General features: G+C 40.6%; 2 protein-coding genes across 2 annotated transcripts; one reads left to right on the top strand and one right to left on the bottom strand.

Annotated features, from left to right (window-relative positions):
* Positions 1 to 1087: 1087 nt before the first annotated feature.
* Positions 1088 to 7726, top strand: MONOS_11310 (uncharacterized protein; the record flags this gene model as incomplete). The annotated part of the gene is made up of 2 exons (XM_067863831.1): positions 1088 to 1512; positions 1732 to 7726. 2 exons carry the CDS (start codon positions 1088 to 1090, stop codon positions 7724 to 7726), a joined length of 6420 nt encoding a protein of 2139 aa, XP_067724902.1.
* A 470-nt stretch (positions 7727 to 8196) lies between these two features.
* Positions 8197 to 20453, bottom strand: MONOS_11309 (uncharacterized protein; the record flags this gene model as incomplete). Its single annotated transcript, XM_067863829.1, has 2 exons — positions 8197 to 20199; positions 20260 to 20453. 2 exons carry the CDS (start codon positions 20451 to 20453, stop codon positions 8451 to 8453), a joined length of 11943 nt encoding a protein of 3980 aa, XP_067724901.1. The 3' UTR covers positions 8197 to 8450.
* Between the last annotated feature and the right edge of the window lie 179 nt (positions 20454 to 20632).

Genomic DNA, 20632 nt, shown 5'->3' with positions numbered 1-20632 from the left:
TTTAAATTTCATAAATCCCGGTTGTTTATTTTCAACGTCTCTTTCTTCGATTAATATTATCCTTTCCACATTTTCAAATATTTCTTCTTCAGTTAATGAATTTTCATCTTCAATAAGTTCCACTTTTCCTTGTCTGACTGAAATATCATCAAGCAATTTTTTTTCAACAAACGACGTATTAGAAGGAGGCATTTCACAATCCATAAATGATCCATATTCTTCATTCTGCCTATTTAATAATTCCTTCACTTTCTGCAGTCGTTCATCAAATGCAAATCAAGAGTATATCGGAACTGAAGAAAAACGTAGAGGCGTAACAGGAAGAGTGGCACCAGCAGGAGGGACTCATTTGTTTGAATGGTGCGAATGGCATGATCAAAGATCATCATCTGATGGAGGGGCACTGATATGCCAGACTTCTACAGATCATATAACCATAAGCTCATGCACTTTTAAAAATATTTCAAATTCAGCAAACGGAGGAGCAATTATGTTGAATAGCGTCGAAAGGGCAACAGTTAATTCAACAAACTTGACTTTATGCTCAGCTTATTATGGTGGAGGACTATACTGCAAAGCAAGTGCAAAGTCTTTGATAGATATTTCAAACTGCAGAGGAGAGAATTGCTCTGTTTTCCAGACGCGTGGGACTTTTATTTGTTTTGACTTTACTAATTTATCAAGCGGGAAATTACTTTTTCAGAAGAATATTATTGTTCGGAACACTGGAGGAAGTGCTACTGGAGCAATAACTTTTCATGATGTATCATCTTATGCAACCATTTCGATCCAGGAGTGTTATTTCCTTGAAAATTCTTTAAGGACAAATGATCTTCAGCATGGTGGTGCTGCATTATTTGTCCAGCGTGCGTTAGATTGGATGAACAATGAAAATTTTATATCGTATTGTTTTTTCCATTTGAATATTGATTATGGGGGAAGAGGAAGCGACGTAATGTTTAGAGATGGTAGAGGTCTGAAAACATCACCTTTTCTTGAATGCTTTTCGACAACAAAACAGAAACGAGTTTCGTATTGCGGAAGTTCAGCTTATGAAGCGTATAACGGATGGTTACCGATTTTATCTATGTTGTATGCATCATCTGAAGGAAGCGATGATTTAGAAGGCTTTTGCGGATTTCGTGATTCTGCGCCTTGCAATTCCGTCGAATTCACAGTCAAAATTGCAAATGAATATTATGTCGACAACATTCATTTAAAAGCGTCAACTTTTAGCCCATTAGATTCAATAATTATCGAAAATTACGGAGGAATAATTTATGGAGAAGGAATTGACAATACGATGCTATCAACAGAAAAGTTGCCTTCATCTTCGTCCCTGTTTACTGTTATTTCTGGATCTCTTTGTACTTCTCTTCTGTCAGTCATCCTTTATTCATCAAATGTGATGTCATCATCTCTATTTGTAATTAAAGAATCTGGAGAAAAATTATCATTGAATACAACATTGTTATTTGCATCAGAAGCACAACAGCCTTTTGTGGAAGCTTTGTTTGAAATTATTTCAGGTTCTTTATTTCTCAATGAAACGACAATTTCTACGCTTCAAATGAGCAATTGCAGCATTTTTTCCTTTGGAACTCTTTCGTCTCCAAACATCATAAATTCGTCTGTGTTTAATGACGTGAATATCAACACTGGAGGATTTCCATGTTTATTTTCTTCTGAAGAATCTTCTTCATTTTCTATTGAAATTCTTAATTGTTCCAGTTCTATTTTGCATTCAACATCTCAAACACCTTCGCCAACATTTGGAGGTTGTTTTTCTTTTTCTTCGTATCAAAGCTCACTTGAAAACCTGAAAGTGACCGATTCAACATTTTCGGAATGCTGCGTATCATCAAATGAAAATGGAGGAAAAGGTGGAGGAATTTATTTGAATTATTCTCACTCTCCAATAACGCCTTCCTTCTGTTTTTCTTCTGTTGCATTTAATGATAACAAAGGATGGATTGGCCGAGATATTTATTTGGAGTGTCATAATCTTGCAGAAAATGTGAATGAAGAATCCTTCGCATTTGCACACGAAATACTACAGAAAAACAACTCATTATTCGGAAAGGATTTGGATGGAATGTTTCAAGGAGAAGATGTTGATCTGTTTATATTTTTGGAAGGATTCGAGAAAAAGACAGTTTTCATATCTTCAGATTCAGAAGTTGGAGATGTTAAATGGTGTGGCGTTAAGTGTGCCCCATGCTTAACTCTTGAAATCGGACTTTCTCATTTAGCAGCCGATGAATCATTGAACCATGTCGTTTTGTCTGGGAGCATACAAATAATGGAATGCGGAATTGATGTAACAGACTGTGAAATATGTGGGAGTGATAATCACAAAGATGATGAAGCAAACGGAATTGAATTTAATGCTGTTTTATCAGGAATAGAGATTTATGCAATAAATGGAATTAATTTATCTCTGAAGGATATGGCCATTTCTTTTATTTCCAATTTGCAAAATGAAAATTCCTATGATTTAGAAGGTTTAGTTTGCTCAAAAGGAGATTTAAACATTACAACTTGTACATTTTCATGTGTTTCGCCATCGGAATCAATTAAACACTCATTAATTTTGGCAGAAGAAGGATCTGTGAAAATATTAAATGTGTTATTTGAAAATAACGATCAGTCAATTTCATTTGAGGTTCCTGCATTTATTTTTTCCAACGTCGTCACAAGCGCCAATGTTGAAAAGTTATCTGTTAACAATATTGCTTTTTCATCTGACGGTTTATTTAAATTTTCATCTTTGTCTTCATCTACGTCTTCGACATTTACTTCTATTCCCTCTGTTACTGTTATAAATAGCACATTTCAATCAATAACCTCCAATTCAGATAGCCCTGCATTGTTGTCAACATTGGATTATAGTGCTCATTGTATTAATATTTGCTTGGATAATGTAATTATAGAAGGATGTTCAAACGAAAACAGTGATCAAGGAGGATGCATTGGTCTTGAATTCATAAATAACAGGTGCTTCTCACTAAAAAATAACAGCAATCTGAGTGGATGCTCGTGCTCAGGTACAAAAGGAAAAGGTGGAGCCATTTTTCTAACGTGTTCAGAAGAGCATAATAATTTTTCGCTGGTTGATATTGAATTTTCAGAAAACAACGCATTTCTTGGGAGCAATTTATATTTATTCTGCAAAGATCTGACTGAGACAGTAAATAGAGAACGTTTTCAGATTTCATTGGAAGAATGGAAAGAAGACTCAAAAGCATTTGTTGGAGATGATTCAAGTAATTTTGTTAATGCAAGTATTGATCTTATGAGCTTTTTAATAAGTTTTCGCTCAAATAGCATTATTGTTAATGGGGTGGATGGATTAGATGTGAACAGATGTGGAAACGAGAAGATTAAATGCTTTTCTTTGAATATAGGAGTACAACACATTACATTTGCACCATCTCAGAGTGATACCACTCCTTCGGGAAATATCTTGATCGAATCTCTTGCAATCGTTAAAAGTTGCATTGATATATCCGATTGTGCAGTTAGATCTTCAAATGAATCTCAAGCAAAGATAGAATTTTTGGAGGCTCTTTCGCCATCTTTGGAAGTACCACCTCAAAATGAAGCTGTGCTCTCAAATTGCAAAGCATTATCTTTTGAATCTGTTGCGTTCATTGTTCCCCCTTCTTTTTCTTCTCCATATAAAGCATTGATCTTTTCAATGGAAGGAAACACATCATTAAAGAGTTGTTCATTGAAAATGAATCAAGGCCACAATGAAAGAATTGAGTTTCCTGTTATGAAAGTTCAAAGTGGGAGTTTTTATATGGAGAAGTTTTCGATTTCAGACTTAAAATTTACTGTATCACCAATAATAATTTCAAACATTGAATCAGATGGAATTATCTTTGATTCTTCATTTGAGAATCTTCTTCTTAATGGAGCATTAGTAGAGGTTGAAGATAGAAGCATTTCATTTTTCAGTAATCGAAGATTTAATAAACTTTCAAATTCGTTTTCTTGTTCTTTTCATGACAATTCATATGCATCTGATTCAGAATTAAGAGGAAGTGAGATTGAGATGATTTGGTGTACGATGAAAAAGTTGACGGGAGATGGAGAAGGAAGTTCTATTTTGAATTCTCTGAATAATTGTGGAGCAAGTGTGATAATTAGTGATTGCGTTTTGAGCGAATGCAAAAATGAACGAGCAGAAAAAGGTGGCAGCATCAAATATTATTTATTATCTTCGAAATATCAAGGAATGAAGATGCTTTCAGTTAATGGAACATCTCTAACTAGTTGCAGTTGCTCAACGACAAATGGAAGAGGAGGGGGAGTTTATATTGAGGGCATTTATGAGACAGCAAAAAGTGAAAAAGAAAAATTTCTACCTGTTGTGTTTGAGAATGTTCGATTCAGATATAATGATGCATATGTTGGAAGAGACGTATTCATCAAGTGCAAAGATTTACAATCAGAAGTTGGAGAAGCTTTATTTAAAATTGACTTATCTTCATTAGTGTTTGATAAGAGAAATGCAATCTACGGAAGAGATTTTGGAATGAATGAAAACGAACCAGATGTGGATCTCATGGATTTGATTACATTTTTTTCAAGGGAACAAGTATTCGCAAATATATCCGGTGAAAATGGAAATCGTTGTGGAACTTTGGATGCTCCGTGCAGAAGTCTCGATGAAGGTGTTCGACATGTAGGTGAAGGACTTCTTCCAACTTTATTCATTGTTGAAGTATCTTCGATTGAGAATGAGATGACGGTTGACAGTGTGAGATTGAAGCCAAAAGAAGAAAGTTGTATGGTCAGAATTTTTAGGGAGATACAACAAAGTTCGACCAGAGACTCAATTATACAAACGGAAGGGAAGGTTGAAATCGAAAGCATCAAGTTTATATTTCCAGATGAAAGTTATTGGAAGCATTTGTTTTTGATAGGAATTTTAAAAGGAAAACTGTCTGTTGTCAAATGCTCGTTTGAAGGCGAAGAGATTGAAGAATCTTATATCAGTGGAAGTCTCTTTACTGTTAAAGCGGGAGTATTGGCAATGAGTGAAATAATTCTTGATGGACTTAAATTGAAAAACAATCTTATAACATGTGAAAATGGAGCGAGAATTGAGTTAAATGGTATTCAAGTCGAAAATATTCATTCAAACCAGTTGATTATGTGTAAATCTTGCAATGCTGTGATCTCACGTTTGTCTGTGATAGCAATTCACATGGACTCAAACTTAATTATTTGTGACAGGATGACAAACTTGACTTTGAAAGAGCTAGTAATTAGCGACTTGGAACTTGATGATGGAAATGTTATTGAATTTGGAAATGAGAATAGCGCAGTAAGTGGTGAAGGGAGCGAGATTAATGGAATGATATATTCTTATGCAAGCTCATTTTGTAATGTCTCACATTCAAAAGAGAGCAATAGCATTTTAAAATGTGAAAAGGGAAATAACATTCATCTTTTAAACAATTCGTTCGCTTTCTGCTCAAATACATCTCTCTTCGGAGGATTGGCCTATTTTTCTGAGGGAACGAATATTTCATTGGATGCATGCCTTTTTGATGCTTATGACGGGAAAAGTTCTTCCAGTTCGTTGAACTCAGGAAATGAAGATATTTGCACCTGGAACGGATCTTGTGTCTTCTTTGAAAAATGTGTTGCAGAATTAAAAGATTGTACTATTACAAATTCTTCTGTGGGAGGAATGTCAGTAGCTGAAGGGGATGTGGAAATCAGAGCTGGAAATTTTACCTTAAATAAAGTATCAAATGAAAATTATCCTTCGGCACGCAGAAATATCATCTGCAAAGATGCAGCCGTATTGAATATGATTGATTTAAAAGGAGGCGATGGATTGATGCCGAACACATCTCTATGGATTTTGAATGAGGGATGCAATTTAAAGGGGATTCCACTGCTTCGTGATTCAGAATTCTTCATACCAACTTTGATTTCTATCGATGTTAAAGTAGCTGATGGTGTCACATCAATTGCTTTTAATGGAAAATTACTTTTGCCATGTGATCTTTCTTGCAAGTTAATATTTTCAAATGGTCAAAACATAAAAGTTGAAAAGTATGACTTCTCTGTTCAAGGGTTTGTCAATGAGAGTCTTGCTATTTGTTCAATTGACACAGACATCATTTCTATCTCTTCAGATGTAACAGAGATATCTGCATGCATTGTATTTGGAAAGACTGATCTTCCATCTTCAACTGTATCATTGATTGTGAAGAACAGAACAGTACCTCAATCTGATGAAGGTAATATTGTTAAAGGAGGAAATGGAACAAAACCATCATGGCTATTAATTTTGATCATTTTGTTAGCTGTAATTTTGCTGATTGTTCTAATAGTATCAATAATATTTATTGTAAGATGGAGAAAGGCGAAGGATCGAACAAAAGAATTGGAGATAATTGTGAATGACGCAGTAAGAAAAGATCCAAAGTTGATTGAGATGGTTACAATGGAACCGTCTCCTGAGGAGCAATGGAGAAGAGCAGAGAAAGTGGTCGAGAAGAAAAACGAGGAAATGATAAAAAAGAGGGTGTATGAGAAAAGATTGGGACATTCGGAGTCATCAGAACATTTGTTGAGTGAGAGTGGATCAACTGAATACATTCTGGGAAGAGATTCGAGCAAGATCCCTGATTGGGCATTGGAGAACGCGGAAGAAGATGATATTAATGAAGAGATAAGAAAGAGATCACCATCACCATCCATTTCATCCACTTCATCCACTTCATCCACAGATACAGATTCCACATTTGTTCCTAGAGAAAGTATGTGCCCAACCACCTCTTCGATGTCGAATCTTGTTGATGCAATGGCCTGCTCATCTCCTCATGAGAAGCTGATCGTGGATCTGAGGGATTCGCTGTTCATGTTGCTGCATGGAATGAACGAGAAGAAGGAGATGGCGATTGGCTCGTTGAAAGAAAGAGAGCAAACAGCAGCACAGGTGTTGTTCTGGGTGGCGAATGGGGCACTCCATTCATTTGAAAACGAAGCAGATGAGCTTTTTTCTCTTGTTAATCTGAGTCCTCATATTGTGCTCTTCTCAGAACATATGGTAATCACAATTGCTCTTCACTCGGATTGTTCTTCTTTGGATGATTCTGACTCCTCATCGATTTCATCGTCCTCCACCTTAACAACATCTTCATCTGATTGCTCATTGGAGAACAGAAATGGAAAAGACTCGCCTCCACCTTCGTCTGCGTTCGAAGATGAGGATGACGATAGAAAAGAATGCATGAGATGGAAGGCACCAGAGCTGATGATTAACAATAAGATGAAAGCTACAGAAAAGTCTGTGGCATTCTCGATTGGGATGATGTTGTGGGAGTGCCTGACACTGGAGATCCCGTTTGGGGAATATGAGGCAGAGGCGGCAGGGCAGAAGATTGTGAATGGGGAGAGGCCGATAAGCAAGGTTGTGTTGGGAAATAAGGCAGAGGAGGTAATTGAGCTATTGGTGAGCCAGGAGGATGTGGAGCGGCCGGGTCTTGTTTGGGTGAAGCGTGTGTGCATCCAAAATTTTCCGAAGGGGGCAGCTGTGCTCACATTGTCTGATGCCATCGATTTTGTAACAGATGAAGATGAAGAGGAGGAAGAAGATGAAGGAGAAGACAACGACGACGACGAGGAGGAAGAAGATAATGAGGAAGTATCAACGGGAAGAAAAGAAAAAAATGGAAATGATGCAAACCAAGATTAAGGGATAAAACATTATCAAAGGCAAAAGCGCAGATGGGATCAATGTTGGGTATTACATTGAAAGATTATTAAAAGTTTGAGATGGAGTGGAATGGAAGCAGTTGTAATTATTATCATTGATTCGAAGTGTCTCAATATTGGAGCGAAGTTAACTTGTTATTGTAATTCCTAGAAATATTTTTTTTGATGACTTTGTAATTGAATTTTCTTTTATTTGCTTTTGTTTTAATTGTGAAGAGAATTAGCTATTGTTTGATTGGGTTTCTTGAGTATTCAGAGTTATTATTTTTTTTTATTTTTTCCTTATTACAATTTTTCTGTTCGTACACTTCTCATGTCATAATTAATCCAGCAACATTACGTTTTTTTTTCATAGAATCGTCGCATATTTCTTTTCGTGTTTTGTCTAATGTTTGAGATTATTTTAATTTCTTTATTTCATATTTTTTTTCTCATTGAAACGTTCAGTAGTTTTTCACAACAATTTGTCTTTTATAAACTACAATTTTATAAGTAAAGTGAAAATTGAAAAGTTTCAAATGCACATCAAATTTATCACGAAGTTGCGAAAAATTGTGTTGCAATGAATGTTAATGGAAAATACAAAGCAAAACAAAAATCATATCTTAAAAAGCCGTAAAATATTAATTGAATAAAAATAAATAACAATAATGATGAAAACACAATGAAAGATAACAAAAATAACAGTATATATATCACAATAATTAGTCTTTATCCATTGTACGCATCTTCCACACCAAATTGGCAGCAAGCTGCTCTTCTGTTTGGAATGGCTCTCCATGAGGATCCTCCCAGAAACGGTGATAGGTGGCGATTATAGGGCGATGAGAGGTTGGGAACAGAGTAATTGCAAAAGGTGGATGAGCTGCGATAGCTGCAGATATCAACATGCGCAAATCTTGCTGTGTTGGAACTTGCAGAGCGGGTGACTGAGTATTTTGCTGAATGCTTTGGACAGATGGAGAGTTAATTTTGGTGTCAGCGTGCAATTTTCTGTTTGATGAATCATTATTTACCGGAGCACCTGTTGAAGATGTTGATCCAGGACGTTTTGTATTATCATTTTTTTGATCGGATTTCTTTTTCATTCCTGACTCGCTAAATGATTTTGTAAAATCTAATGACAAACCGTTTGGCTGAATGTCTCCATTTTCATTCTTTTGCTTCTGAATTGCTTCAATTTTCTCTTTGACTGGATTAAAGCGCTGAGAAGATGATCCTTTTTTGCTCTTTTCCATCGATTTGATCGCTTTTTCTTCGGCCATTGCCTGCCTTACTTTGTTCTCTCTTCCGATAAACGCTTCTTTCTCTTTCGTTGCTGGGTTGTACAGTCCAACAGAAACGCGGATGGGATGAAGTTGAGGAGAAGACAGAATTACATCTGATGGATACGAATAAAGCACGGGCTGCATCAGCGAAAGCAGCAAAGGTCTCACTGAATTTCTGTTCCAAGTTGAATAAGACACAAATAGATTTTCTGCTCGATCAACCTCAACCTCTTTCTTGTTCAGCTCCAGCCACTTCCATGCAGCTTTCGTTCTATTTCCACCGCTTTTGTTTTTCATAAGTGCTTCTGCCATCTGAAGCACACTCACATCAATCCCGCTTCCTGTGTGAAGCATCCCCAGTTTCTTCAGCACCGATGGCTGTGTAGTTGATGCAGCTATGTATGAATAGGCATCTGTCAGAAGAAGAGGTGATCGAAACAGCAAAACAGGCTTGTGAGGATATCTCTTTGTCAGAATAAACTGCTCGAGGTTTCCATTGTTTCTGTGATGCTTGTGCTTTATCCCAGCCAATGAGCCTCTTCTGTTCTGCGAGAGAATTGCATTATCTTTTGGTTTTGGTATGTGCTTTGAATATAGTTGAGAAAGTGGTAGACCTGCATTCCGAGGAAAAGTCTCAATTTCACCAGGAGCAGAAGGAGTCGAAGTGGCACCTCTCCAATCCTCAAGCTGCTGCAGCTGTGTGCGGCAAGAGCTACGCAAATCAACAACTGGAGAAAGTGCATGAAAAGGAGATGACAGCGCATTAGCTCCCTTTTGCATCAAGCTGCGAGGCCCAAATTGTCCAGCCTGAAACTGAAAATCGTTCAGGCCCAGAACAGGAGAAGAAAGCTTATCTCCCCGAAAAGAAGGACTTGTATATGTTCTGAGTGAAAGAGAAGAGGAAAGAGAAGGTTTGGAACTCACAGTTGAAAATGAAGGAATTATAAGATTTGAAAGCATCGTTTTGAACAAGGAATCAACTGAAACTGATAAACAGTCAGCAACATTAGAAGCATCTCTGCAAGTTGAGTGGAGTGACGAAAAGATAATCTTCCTCGACAGAAGAGAAGAAATCCGAACCGACACTTTTGCCAGCTCAGATTCCTCCTCTTCATTTTTTGATTCCAACACCCCATCCATCCCACTCACCCATCCCATCACTGAACACGGACTCTCTACCCACAGCTCCAGAGCATGTGACAGCTGAGCCAGATACCATAGTGCTCGCTCTTTCCCTGTTTTTGCACTCCGTTGTGTAACTTCGCTTCTCCAGCAGGATCCGCAGCTGTTTGACAGAAGAGATGGGACGAACGGAGAAACATGATGATTTCCAGATGTTGTGTAAGCAGGCAGAAACCAGATGCCAAGAACTGATTGCGAAGGAATGACGTAGTTTTCATTCGTTTTACTCTTTTTCTCAGATTTCGTTAATGATGCAGACGGAGAAGCTGTCCGCGATTTTGATGCATCAGAACATGTATCTATAGTTTCAGAATTACACGATGGAGAAGTCACTGCCCTTTCCAAGTTCTCTTTTGTGGTTTTCTTTTGTTTCGTCTTTGCGACACTTGATTGAAAAGTAACTTCAACAGAAGGAGAAGTACATGCAGGAGATCTGCTTCTTGGCGAATTGGCTTCGAATGAAAAAGATGGGCTGTGATGAGAAGATTCAAAAGAGCAGACAGAGTTTGGACGTGATTCAGCAAGCTGTGTGCCTGATGTGACAGTCGAAAGAGCCACATTTGGTTCTGTTTGCTGAGCAGCCGATGGACGAATTGAAGGTTTCATTGGAGATGTTGTGGGAGAAGCCAAAAACTGTGCCGAACTCCAGCTTTGTGAAAGTGGGGTCTCTGCGGTTTTTTGTGGAGTCATTTCATTAACATTGCCAATTTGATCTTCGGCCACGAAATTTTCTGCTTCCTGATCCTTCTTTTGTCCAGCTTCAATCATCCCTGGTCTGCTTTTTTTGTATGAATGAGTGCATTCTTCGTTCGCTGAATGAGTATTTGCATTCTCATTTGCTGATATTCCGTTTAAACAGACCTTCTTTTCATCTGCAATCGGAGAAACATTTTTTGTTAGTGGTTCAGTGATTGTTTTGGATGGAATGCTAACGTCAAATGTTTGAACATTTTCTGACTTTGTCTCACTTGCTGTCTCAACTCCACTCTCCTCCTTTTGCTGTGCAACTCTTTTCTGCGCATTCATAACCACTTTTTCCTGAAGCTCCATCATTCGCTTATAGAAAGGCGTACTGAACTGTGTCGAGCAGCCAGTGAGTGGTGTCTCCAGCACAAATGGAAGTGAATCTGGACGCGAGTACGGAAGCTCATAGCGCACGAAAGGATGACGCAGATGCAGCCGACTCAAATTCGAAGGCATAATAGGCAGTGAAACAGCCTTTGAGAGTGAAAGGAAGTCCCACTGCGGCTCCAGCTTTCTATCATATTCCAACAGCTTCAGAAGAGAATATGTGCTATTTCGGAAAGATGGCAAATAGTTGCTATGTTCTGAGACATTCAAGTGATCAGATGCACCGTTTGCCATCTTTCCATGAATACGATTCAATGAAAAAGCTTGTGATGAATATGAATCTCCATAGACAGATTGATGCTTCACAGCAACAGGATTGCAAAGCGCCTTTTGAGAATGAGAAGCTTGAAATACGGACATTCCATCAGAAGCAGCAAAGTTATTCATCTCCTTTGAATATGTAACAAACGAAGGCTTTTTCTGTGTTAATGAAGGATAAGTTGCATTTTCAGAAGATGCCATTGAAGTTAATTGCACGGTGATTGGTCCATCAGGCAACTGAGGAGCAGGCATCCTCTGCGGCAGCATTGAATATGAACCAGAACGTTGAGGAGAGCGTATGAATGCAGAGGAAGGCGACTGGCACAGTGCAGATGATTCTGAGGCCATACTTGGCGAAGGCGGAGTCATCAAAAAAGAGGAGAGCGATTGAAAAGAGGTAATCCCATTCACACACAGAGGCGCCAAGTGAGCTTTGCCTGCGATTGGGAAGATGCTCAAATCAACAATGTCAGAGTTGACTGAGGCTTCATCCTCATCTGCCTCAATGTCTGCACTCTCCTGTTCACTGAGCACGCTGCTTCCATTGCTTTGATCTTTTAGTCCATTGCTGCCATTGCTCTCTTCTTTGATATTCTCATTTACTGCTCCATTATTTATTGCTGCATTTTCATTTGAAACTCCTTGCGTTTGTGCATGTTCCATTCGTTTGCTTTGTTTCTTCTCTTCTCTCCGTTTCATTCGTTCGGCTGCTTTTAATTCGGCTCTTCTCATTCGCTTTTCTCTTTTCTCTTCTTTCTCCTTTTCCCTTTCGATCCTTCTTTCCTTTTTTCTTTTCTCTTTCTCCATCTTTTCTGCTTTTATAAGCAGCAATTCTCCTTTCTTCATTCCGTCCCTCTCTTTCTTCCTTTTCTCTTTTAATCTTCTCTCAATCCACTCCATCAGCTCATCTTCACTCTCATCCAACTCCTTCTTCTTCCTTCTCCATCGACAAAATTCTTCATCTTCGTCTTTCTGGTCCTTTTCCATTCGCTCCATCTTCCACTCCTTTCTGTGCGTTCTCGCGTTTTCCTGTTCTTTTCCCATGACTCCAATGCTTTCGCTCCAAATTCTCCTCGTCTTCTCCCTTTCTCTTTCTCTCTTCTCTCTTTCATGCATTACCATCTTCCATCTCCTCATCCCTCTTGTCTGCTTCCTCCTCGTCGTGTCCCTCATCTCAATAGACGTCACCTTCAAAGCACTTCCATGTGGAGTAGGAAACAGCCCATACACTTTCCCTGGCTGAGACGTCGTCAGCGAGACAGGCGAGAAGAAGGACGAAAGAGAAGAGCCAGAACCAGAAGTTCCATTTGAGGGCTTTCCAAGAAACTGGGAGGCAATTTGTGGCTTCAGCGGAGTAATTGGAGGGAAAGGCGGAGAAAGTGCATAGCGACGTAGAAAGGGAAGCAAAAGTGGAGAATTGCGAATGGACGAGTGGGCAGAGGATTCAATCCCTTCCATAGCCAGTTTGAGTGCAGGAGCGGATAGCGAAGCAGATGCAATGTCGCCGCAGATGACAACAGGAATGCGGGTGTCAAAAGTGTGTGCAGAAAGAGGGATGGACGAGAGGAACAAGGCAGACGGCGATGGCTGCTGCTGTTGTAGTTGTTGCTGTGGATGCGCTCTGGGCTTTCCAATCAAAGTTGAAGGGAAGTCGTATTCTGTCAAAGCAGATGTGTTCACAGGCAGAGAAAGAGAAGACACAGCTCGTGAGTAAGAGGAGCCCAGCTGTGAAAAAGGTGTGATGTTTGTTCTGTTTGTGGAAACAGGCTGATCGCTGTTCAGATTCGTTTCGTCATTTGGCTGTTCTTCTGCATCAGGAGTGGACTGAGGCAATTCCATGCTGTCATTCGACATCTGGCTTGAGCAGCCAGAGCCGATGAGAGAGTAGAATGGAGAGGTAGGAGTAGTGCTGGAGACAGGAGGGAGTGGAAAATTGAGATGCTCCATTCTCTTTCTGAAGAACTCTTTGTGTTCCTCAGGAGCCATCGGCGGGAGCATCAGTGCTGAGAAAATGTCAATCTGCTCAGAAACGAACTGCTGTTTGTGTTTTTGTGCATCTGCTGCTTCGACAGTTGGGTCGATCATCTTCTGTGTCTGCGTCTCAAGCAGCATGTTGTGGATGTTTTGCGACAAGTGCCACATCTGCACAAACCGCGCATCGTCTCCAAAGGAAGGGTCGCCAAAGAATAAGGCGCTTGTAACAAGAACACGTTTAGAGCAGAGGTGGTGTCTGTGTGAAGAAGAGATCTGGGCAAATGTGCGGAGATAGTGGGCAGCGTGGTGAGGCAGGTTGAGAAGAGACTTCTGGACATATGAAGGAGGACGCAGACGAAGAGGAGAAGAGGAGCGAGAGGAAGAGGAAGATAGAGAAGAAGATCTGCTGTTTGGTCTGGACTTCATTTGCGTTGAAGAAATTGTAGTTGCAGTTGTTGCTGCTAATGCTGTTGAAGAGCTAAGATTAGTTCTTTGCGTCAATGAAGCAGAGTTTTGGAGCTGTTTAGCTGGAATTTCAGAAGTCAAAGAACGACCTCTGAAAGACTGAGAAGAAAGAGTGTTCGAAGAAGAAATCACATTTGAACGGGGAATTTCACTAAGAGAAGATTGGAGTGTTGGTTTTTGAAGAATCAGCAGATTGGATGAGCTGATTGAAGAAGAAGAGGAAGAAGAAGAAGATGATGATGATGAAGTTGATAAAATAGAAGCTTTTTCTGTTGTGTCAGATGACAGCTTTTGTGTCATTGCTACAATTGATTCAATTTTGCTGTTTGCAGATGTTTCTGTTCTTGTTATGAGTCTTCCAGGTGTTGAAGAAGAATAAGATTTATCATTGTTTTGAGATTCAGATGAGATAGAAGAAGAGGAAGAGGAGGAAGAGGAGGAATTCATTGATTTCTGTGAAGTAGATGAGATTGAAGTTGAACTTTGATTAATTACACAAGAAATTGGATTTGAGACAAGCTGTGTGGTCAATGAATTTGAATCTTCAATAGATTTATTTGCTTTTCCCTCCTCTTTCTCTTCTTTCTCTTCTTTTCCTTCTTTCATTTCCATCTTTTCTTCTGGTTGTGCTAAGCTTAAATCCTTCTGCTCCGTTTGTTGCTTTTCGTTTGTTGTTTGGATAACATCATTTTCCTCATGTTCTTTCTTCATTTTGTCTGCCTTTGAAGAGTCTTTCTTTTTCAGCTTCACAATTTTTTTGCCATTAAATTTCATCTTTTTATTCATTTTCCCATTTTTTGGTTGTAACATCTCTGTTTGAGTTTTATTTTCAGTTGATTCACCTTCGTTCGATTTCTCCGTCACTTTATCTTCGTTCTTATTTTCTTCATTCTTCTCTTTCTCTTTCTTTTTCTCTTTCTCCTCTCTCTCTTCTTTCTCTTTCTCCTCTTTCTCCTTCTCCTTCTCCTTCTCTCTCATTTCCTTCTCCTTCTTCTCCTTCTGAATTCTGTTCCTCTCCTCCACAATCTTCATCAACTTTTCTTTTTCTCTTCTTCTCCTTTCTTCCTCCCTCATCTTCAAATACCTCTCCCTCTCTTCCTTCTTCTTCCTCTCCATCTCTTTTTCTTCCTCCTCCTTCCTCTTCATCGCCAGCACCGCCAACATCCTCCTCCTCTCCCTCTCCTTCTCCCTCTCCCTCTCCACAATCGCCCCTTCCCTCCTCAAAGTGTTGATGTCTGGCTTCACAATCATCCCAGTCAGATTCGGATTCCTCATCAGCAACGCCTCATTCACCACCAACCGAACCATCCCGTGTTTTCCTCTCTTTGCCTGCTCAAATCTTAAGAAATCGCACAAAAAGCGCATTCCATACAGCACATCAGACTGAGACACAAACTGGTCGCTGCTGTTGTAGATGGGAGAAGGGAGCACTTCTAAGAGAAGGCCGAGGGCTCGCAAGGAGGTGGAGAAGGAGAGTGAGAGAGTGGAAGAGTCGAGAGAGGAGGAGAGGAGAGAGGAAAGGGCTGCGCTGGAGGATTTGGAGGAGAGGGAAGAGAGGGAGAGAGAAGAAGAAGAAGAAGAAGAAGAAGAAGAAGAAGAAGAAGAAGAAGAAGAAGAAGAATATGAATAAGAGGAAGGCGAAGAGGAGGAGGAAGAAGAGGAAGAAGAGGAAGAAGAGGAAGAAGATAGTGAAGAAGGAGTGTTTGGCTGAGAAGGGAAAGTTGGAGTGGACAAACGAGAAGAGTTTGAAGAAGAAGAAGAAGAAGAAGAAGAATTCATTGCTGTTGGAGATTGAGCAGAATTCCGCGTATTTCTTCCTCCTTCCGCCTCTTTCTCCTTCTCCTTCTCATTTTTCCCTTTCCCTTTTTTCTTCCCACCACCACCACCTCCTCCTCCTTCTCCTTCTCTTTTTTCTTCTTCCGCATTCCCAGCCCCCAACAACCCCAACTCCTGGTTCAATCTCAGTCTCATCAGCGCCTCTCTCTTGTTGACCGCTGGTTTGCACCCATCCAAATGGACACCTGCTTTTTCGCCCACAAAATGGAAGGGCAGCCCATCTGACGTGGAAAGCGAGTCAGAAGGCGCCAAATTGAAGAGATTGAATGAGAGAGGCCGGCTTCCTTGGATAATACGGCGGCGGTTGTAGAAGATGCAGTTGACGAAGGAGGAGTAGCAGAGAGGGGAGGGTGAGGAAGGAGGGGATGAGGAGAAGGAAGAGGAAGAGGAAGAAGAAGAAGAAGAAGAAGAATGATTCAATGACACAGCTGGTGGAGAAAACGATGAAGATGATAAAGGAGCTCTTTCTGAATGTGACTTGCCAGCCATTGCATTTCTGGATGGTGACACAAGCATTGTTGAATTGCTATGATTTCCCATTTGTCTTTGTGAAGGAGAAGTTATTGTTTTCCCATTCATATAAGCTTGATCATTACACCCAGTGTTACCATTCCCTTCACTTCTTCCATAGACTCCTCCTCTTCCATTTCCATATGCATTTCCGCTTCCTCCTCCACTTAAATTTCCTTCTCCATTCATCCCCGTCTGATAGAACATCGAGTCTGCTGCCAGCGCCTTCTCCATCTGCCCTGCCAGATCCTTCGTATACGCAGGAGAAGAGCGAGGCACCTCATCTGGGTCGAAAAATGGCTCGGCGTGTTTGAGCGAGTCCACCGCTTTCAGGGCAGACGGATCGTCTCCCCAGAACTGAGGGAAGATGGCTGCAGAGGGGAGAAGAGAGTGCAGAACGACAATGTGGATGCCCTCTGGCACTTTCGCCTGCTTCGCGTTGGCTTTGCTCTTCTCGGAACTGAAATCGGGGGGTTTGACAGGCTTTGTAGATTTTGAAGGTTTTACAGATTTTTGTGAGTTTTTTGTGTTTTCTTGTTTGATTTCTTTTGCTTGTTTTGCTTGTTTTGAGGTCGCATTTATTCCATTTTTGGTTGAATGAGGAGACGAATGAAGCGGCCTTGGTGCTTGTCTTGTTTGTCTCATGTCATTTGTCGAGATGTCATTTTTGCTGTCAAATGAATCTGTCTCCTTTTCTTGTTTTTCAATATCATCACCTCTTTCTAAATCTTCTTCATTCTCTTCTTCTTCTTCCTCCTCTTCGTCTTCAAATTCATCTTCATCTATTTCATCTTCCTCCTCTTTCTCATTCACCTTCTCCTTCTCATTCCTTTTTCCTTTCCCTTTCCCTTTCCCCTTCCCCTTCTCTCCCCCCACCACCGGTAGCTCCTCCCCCAGCCTCCCCTTCCCGTTCCTCTTCCTCTTCCTCTCTCTGTAGCTCCATCTCCTCGCACACCTCTGCACCGACGGCGGCACAATCGTCGCACAGCATCCATTGTACACAGGGAACAGCGCTCTTGCCAATGTGTCTACGCCAATCAGAGGCACGCCTTGGAGGCAGATGACGTCTGGGCAGAAGGAGAGGAGCATCGAGGCGATCATTCCGCAGCGGAGGTTCCAGGCAGGCACAGGCCAGAGAGGAGAGGAGAGGGGGAAGGGGAGAGGGTGGAGAGGGGGGCTGAGGAGGAAGGAGGGGGAAGAAGAAGATGATGATGAAGGAGAGGGAGAGGGAGAGGAAGAAAAAGAAGAAGATGAAGGAGAGGAAGGAGAAAGAGAGGGAAGAAGGAGAGGAGGAAGAGAAGAACGATATTGTTGCTGAAGCTGCTGAGGCTGCTGAAGTGAGTGTGAAGGCTGTTGAGGATGAAATGGAGGCTGAGGAGGAGAAAAAGTGTTTGGAGAGAAAAGAGGAGAGGAACGAAAAGGGAGAGGAGAAGAATGAGGAGTGTGTTGTGTGGAGGAGATGGCAGAAGGAGAGGAAGGGAGAGGAAGAGAAGAGGAGGAAGAGGAGGAAGAAGAAGAGGAAAGTGATAAAGAAGAAGAGGAAAGAGAGGAAGGAGTATGAGGAGAAGGTGGATTGATTGAAGAAGAAGAGGAAGAGGAAGATGAAGAAGAAGGGGTATACGAAATGGATGAAGTGACAGAGGCAAATGAAGCAAGAGAAGAAGAACGTTTGAAGAATCTGAAGGAAGAAGAAGGAGATGAAGAAGAAGAAGAAGAGGAAGAGGTGGAATGAGAATGAGAAGAAGATAAAGTTGGAGAAGAAGAAATGTTTTTGTTGTTCTTTGTTTTCTTTGAGGAAGAAGAAGAAGATGATGATGACGATGATGATGAATTTTCTTTAGTTGTTATGCTGCTTCCACATCCTTCCCATTTAGAGGAAGAGTTGAACGAAGCTGTTTTTGAGTGAATGTTTGAATGAAGATGAAAAGATGAAGATTTGAGAGAAGGAGAAGACAAAGGAGAAGAAGAGGAGGAAGAAGAAGATGAGGAAGAAGAGGAAGTTAATGAAGATTGAGGGGGGGAAGAAAGAGAAGAAAGAGAAGAGGAGGAAGAAGAGGAAGAAGAAGGAAGAAGAGGATGATGTTGAGGAGGAGGAAGAGAAGGAAGAAAAGGAAGAGGAGAAGGAGGAGGAGGGGTGGAAACAGGGGAAGGTGAAAGCATTTGAGATGTATGGCGAATGGAAGGAAGGGCTGGTGATGTGTTGAGCTGGTTGAAAATGTTGTTGGAGGGAGGGAAGAGAGAAGAAGAGGGAGAAGAAGAAGAAGAGGAAGAGGAAGAAGAAGAAAGAGAAGAGGAAGAGGGAGATGATAATGAAGAAGGAAATGAAGATTTGTTAGCATTTTCATTGCCAGCATTATTTACGCAATCAGAAGAGGTTGGAATGATAGAGAATTTGCTTGTTGCAGGAGAAGAAGGAAGAGAAGGAAGAGAAGGAGAAACATAAGTGGAAGAAGGGGTGAAGATGGAGGAGGAAGGGAACAAGGCTTTGGAAGATGTATTTGAAGCAGATAAATAAGGAGAAGAGGAAGAAGAGGGAGAAGAAGAGGAAGGAGAAGAAGAAGAAGAAGGAGAGGGAGATGGAGAAGAAGGGAAGGAGGAAGAGGGCATTGAGGGAGAAGTTGCTAATGAGGAAGAAGAAGAGGAAGAAGAAGATGATGATATGGAAGAATAAGAATAAGAATTTGAAGAGGAGGAAGAAAAAGAAGAAGCATAAGAAGCATAAGAAGAAGAAGAAGACAAATTAAGAGCAGGTTGAGAAGACTGCTGAGTGACGGCAACAGGAATGGCAGGGGGAGAGCAATGCCAAGAAAGCACTGTGAAGTGGTTGGCTGGGTGAGAAATGTACGAATTGTCCTGCTGATATGTGTGCTGGATCAGATTCAGCGCTAAAAAGGTGTCATCATAGGCAGATTCGTCTGAATAGGTGTGGGGGCGAGAAGAAGAAGAGGAAGAGGAAGAAGAGGAAGAGGAAGAGGTGGAAGAGGAGGAGGAGGAGGAAATGGAAGAAGTGGAAGAAGATGATGATGATGAATTTCTTTTTGAAGATTTTGAAGGAGAAGGTGAATTAGTTCTCTTTTTATTATTATTCTTCTTCTTTTCATTCATTCTTTTGCTAACTTCTCCATTTTCCCCTCCTTTTCCTCCTTTCCCTCCTTTGCCTGCAGTTGGGTCTCCCGTTGCCTCCACCAGCTTCTCCTTCAGCAGCACATAGTAATAATAGAAATCTGCAGGCATCGTCTCAGCCAGCCAGCCATCTTCCAGCGAAATCACTTTTTTCGCACACACACACGAAAATGCAAGCTTCCCGTGCCAGGCACAGAGGATGTCATTTTGTGGCACCATCACCATAGCCTGCGTCTGCTCATCGAGCGGCTCAAAGGGGAATATTCCTCCAGTCATTGCTCGCAGCTTCCTCCTCCTCTCCTGCATTATCCGTGAGTACCTCTGGAGGTTTGTTCCTGGCTGGATTCGTGGCTTTCGTTGGGAGTCTGGTTGGAATTTTGTGGCGCGGTAATGGAGCTCATCCAGTGAGTCGTGAGTAAATTCGATATAACCCTGATTTGGAATTAGTGTTGTTCGCATTTCCGCATATGTTGGATATGGAATACCTGGCTGTGTGTGTAATATAACTCGATCAAAATGAGTCTGATCGTTTGATGATAGTTTTTTCCGTATTTTTGCATATTTTTGTGGGAAGATAACCGATTCACGCTGCGCAAACGCTTGCGTATCTTCAAAACTTTCAACAGCTTCATCTGTATAAAATTGGTAAAACAGTTCCAAACGCAATAAGCATCCAATATCATTTTTTGTTGGAGTATAAAAGCTATGAATTTAATAAAAAAATATTCTTTCATTTCAAAAAAAACCCTTAACAATATTAAACCTTCCTTGCGAAACGCGTTTCCAATCCTCTCCATCTCTTTTGGTACTCCAAACAACAAACACTTCATCAAATTTTACTTTTTCTAGAAGGGACAAGGGCAATCCAATTTCAACGCCTTGGATTGGCTGATCAGGAAGCGATATTGTGTTATCTTGAAGATATTCTTTGAGAGACTGAGATGAGGTTTGCCCCATCGCGAGCAGCCTCTAATTAAAAAAGCAATATAGCGTTGATAAAAGTTAGCTGAGACGAAGCTGGCCGACCGAAATTAACCCCCAAATAAATGAAGGTATCGAATAAATTTTATCTTATGGTGATTGATCAAGAAATGAAAACAAATATGGGGTGTTTCAAATTTTAATTCTTGATTTTT

Source organism: Monocercomonoides exilis (genome assembly GCF_001643675.1).
Source record: "Monocercomonoides exilis strain PA203 chromosome Unknown scaffold31-1199392, whole genome shotgun sequence".
Lineage (NCBI taxonomy): Eukaryota > Preaxostyla > Oxymonadida > Polymastigidae > Monocercomonoides > Monocercomonoides exilis.
This window is presented reverse-complemented; position numbering and strand designations above follow the sequence as displayed.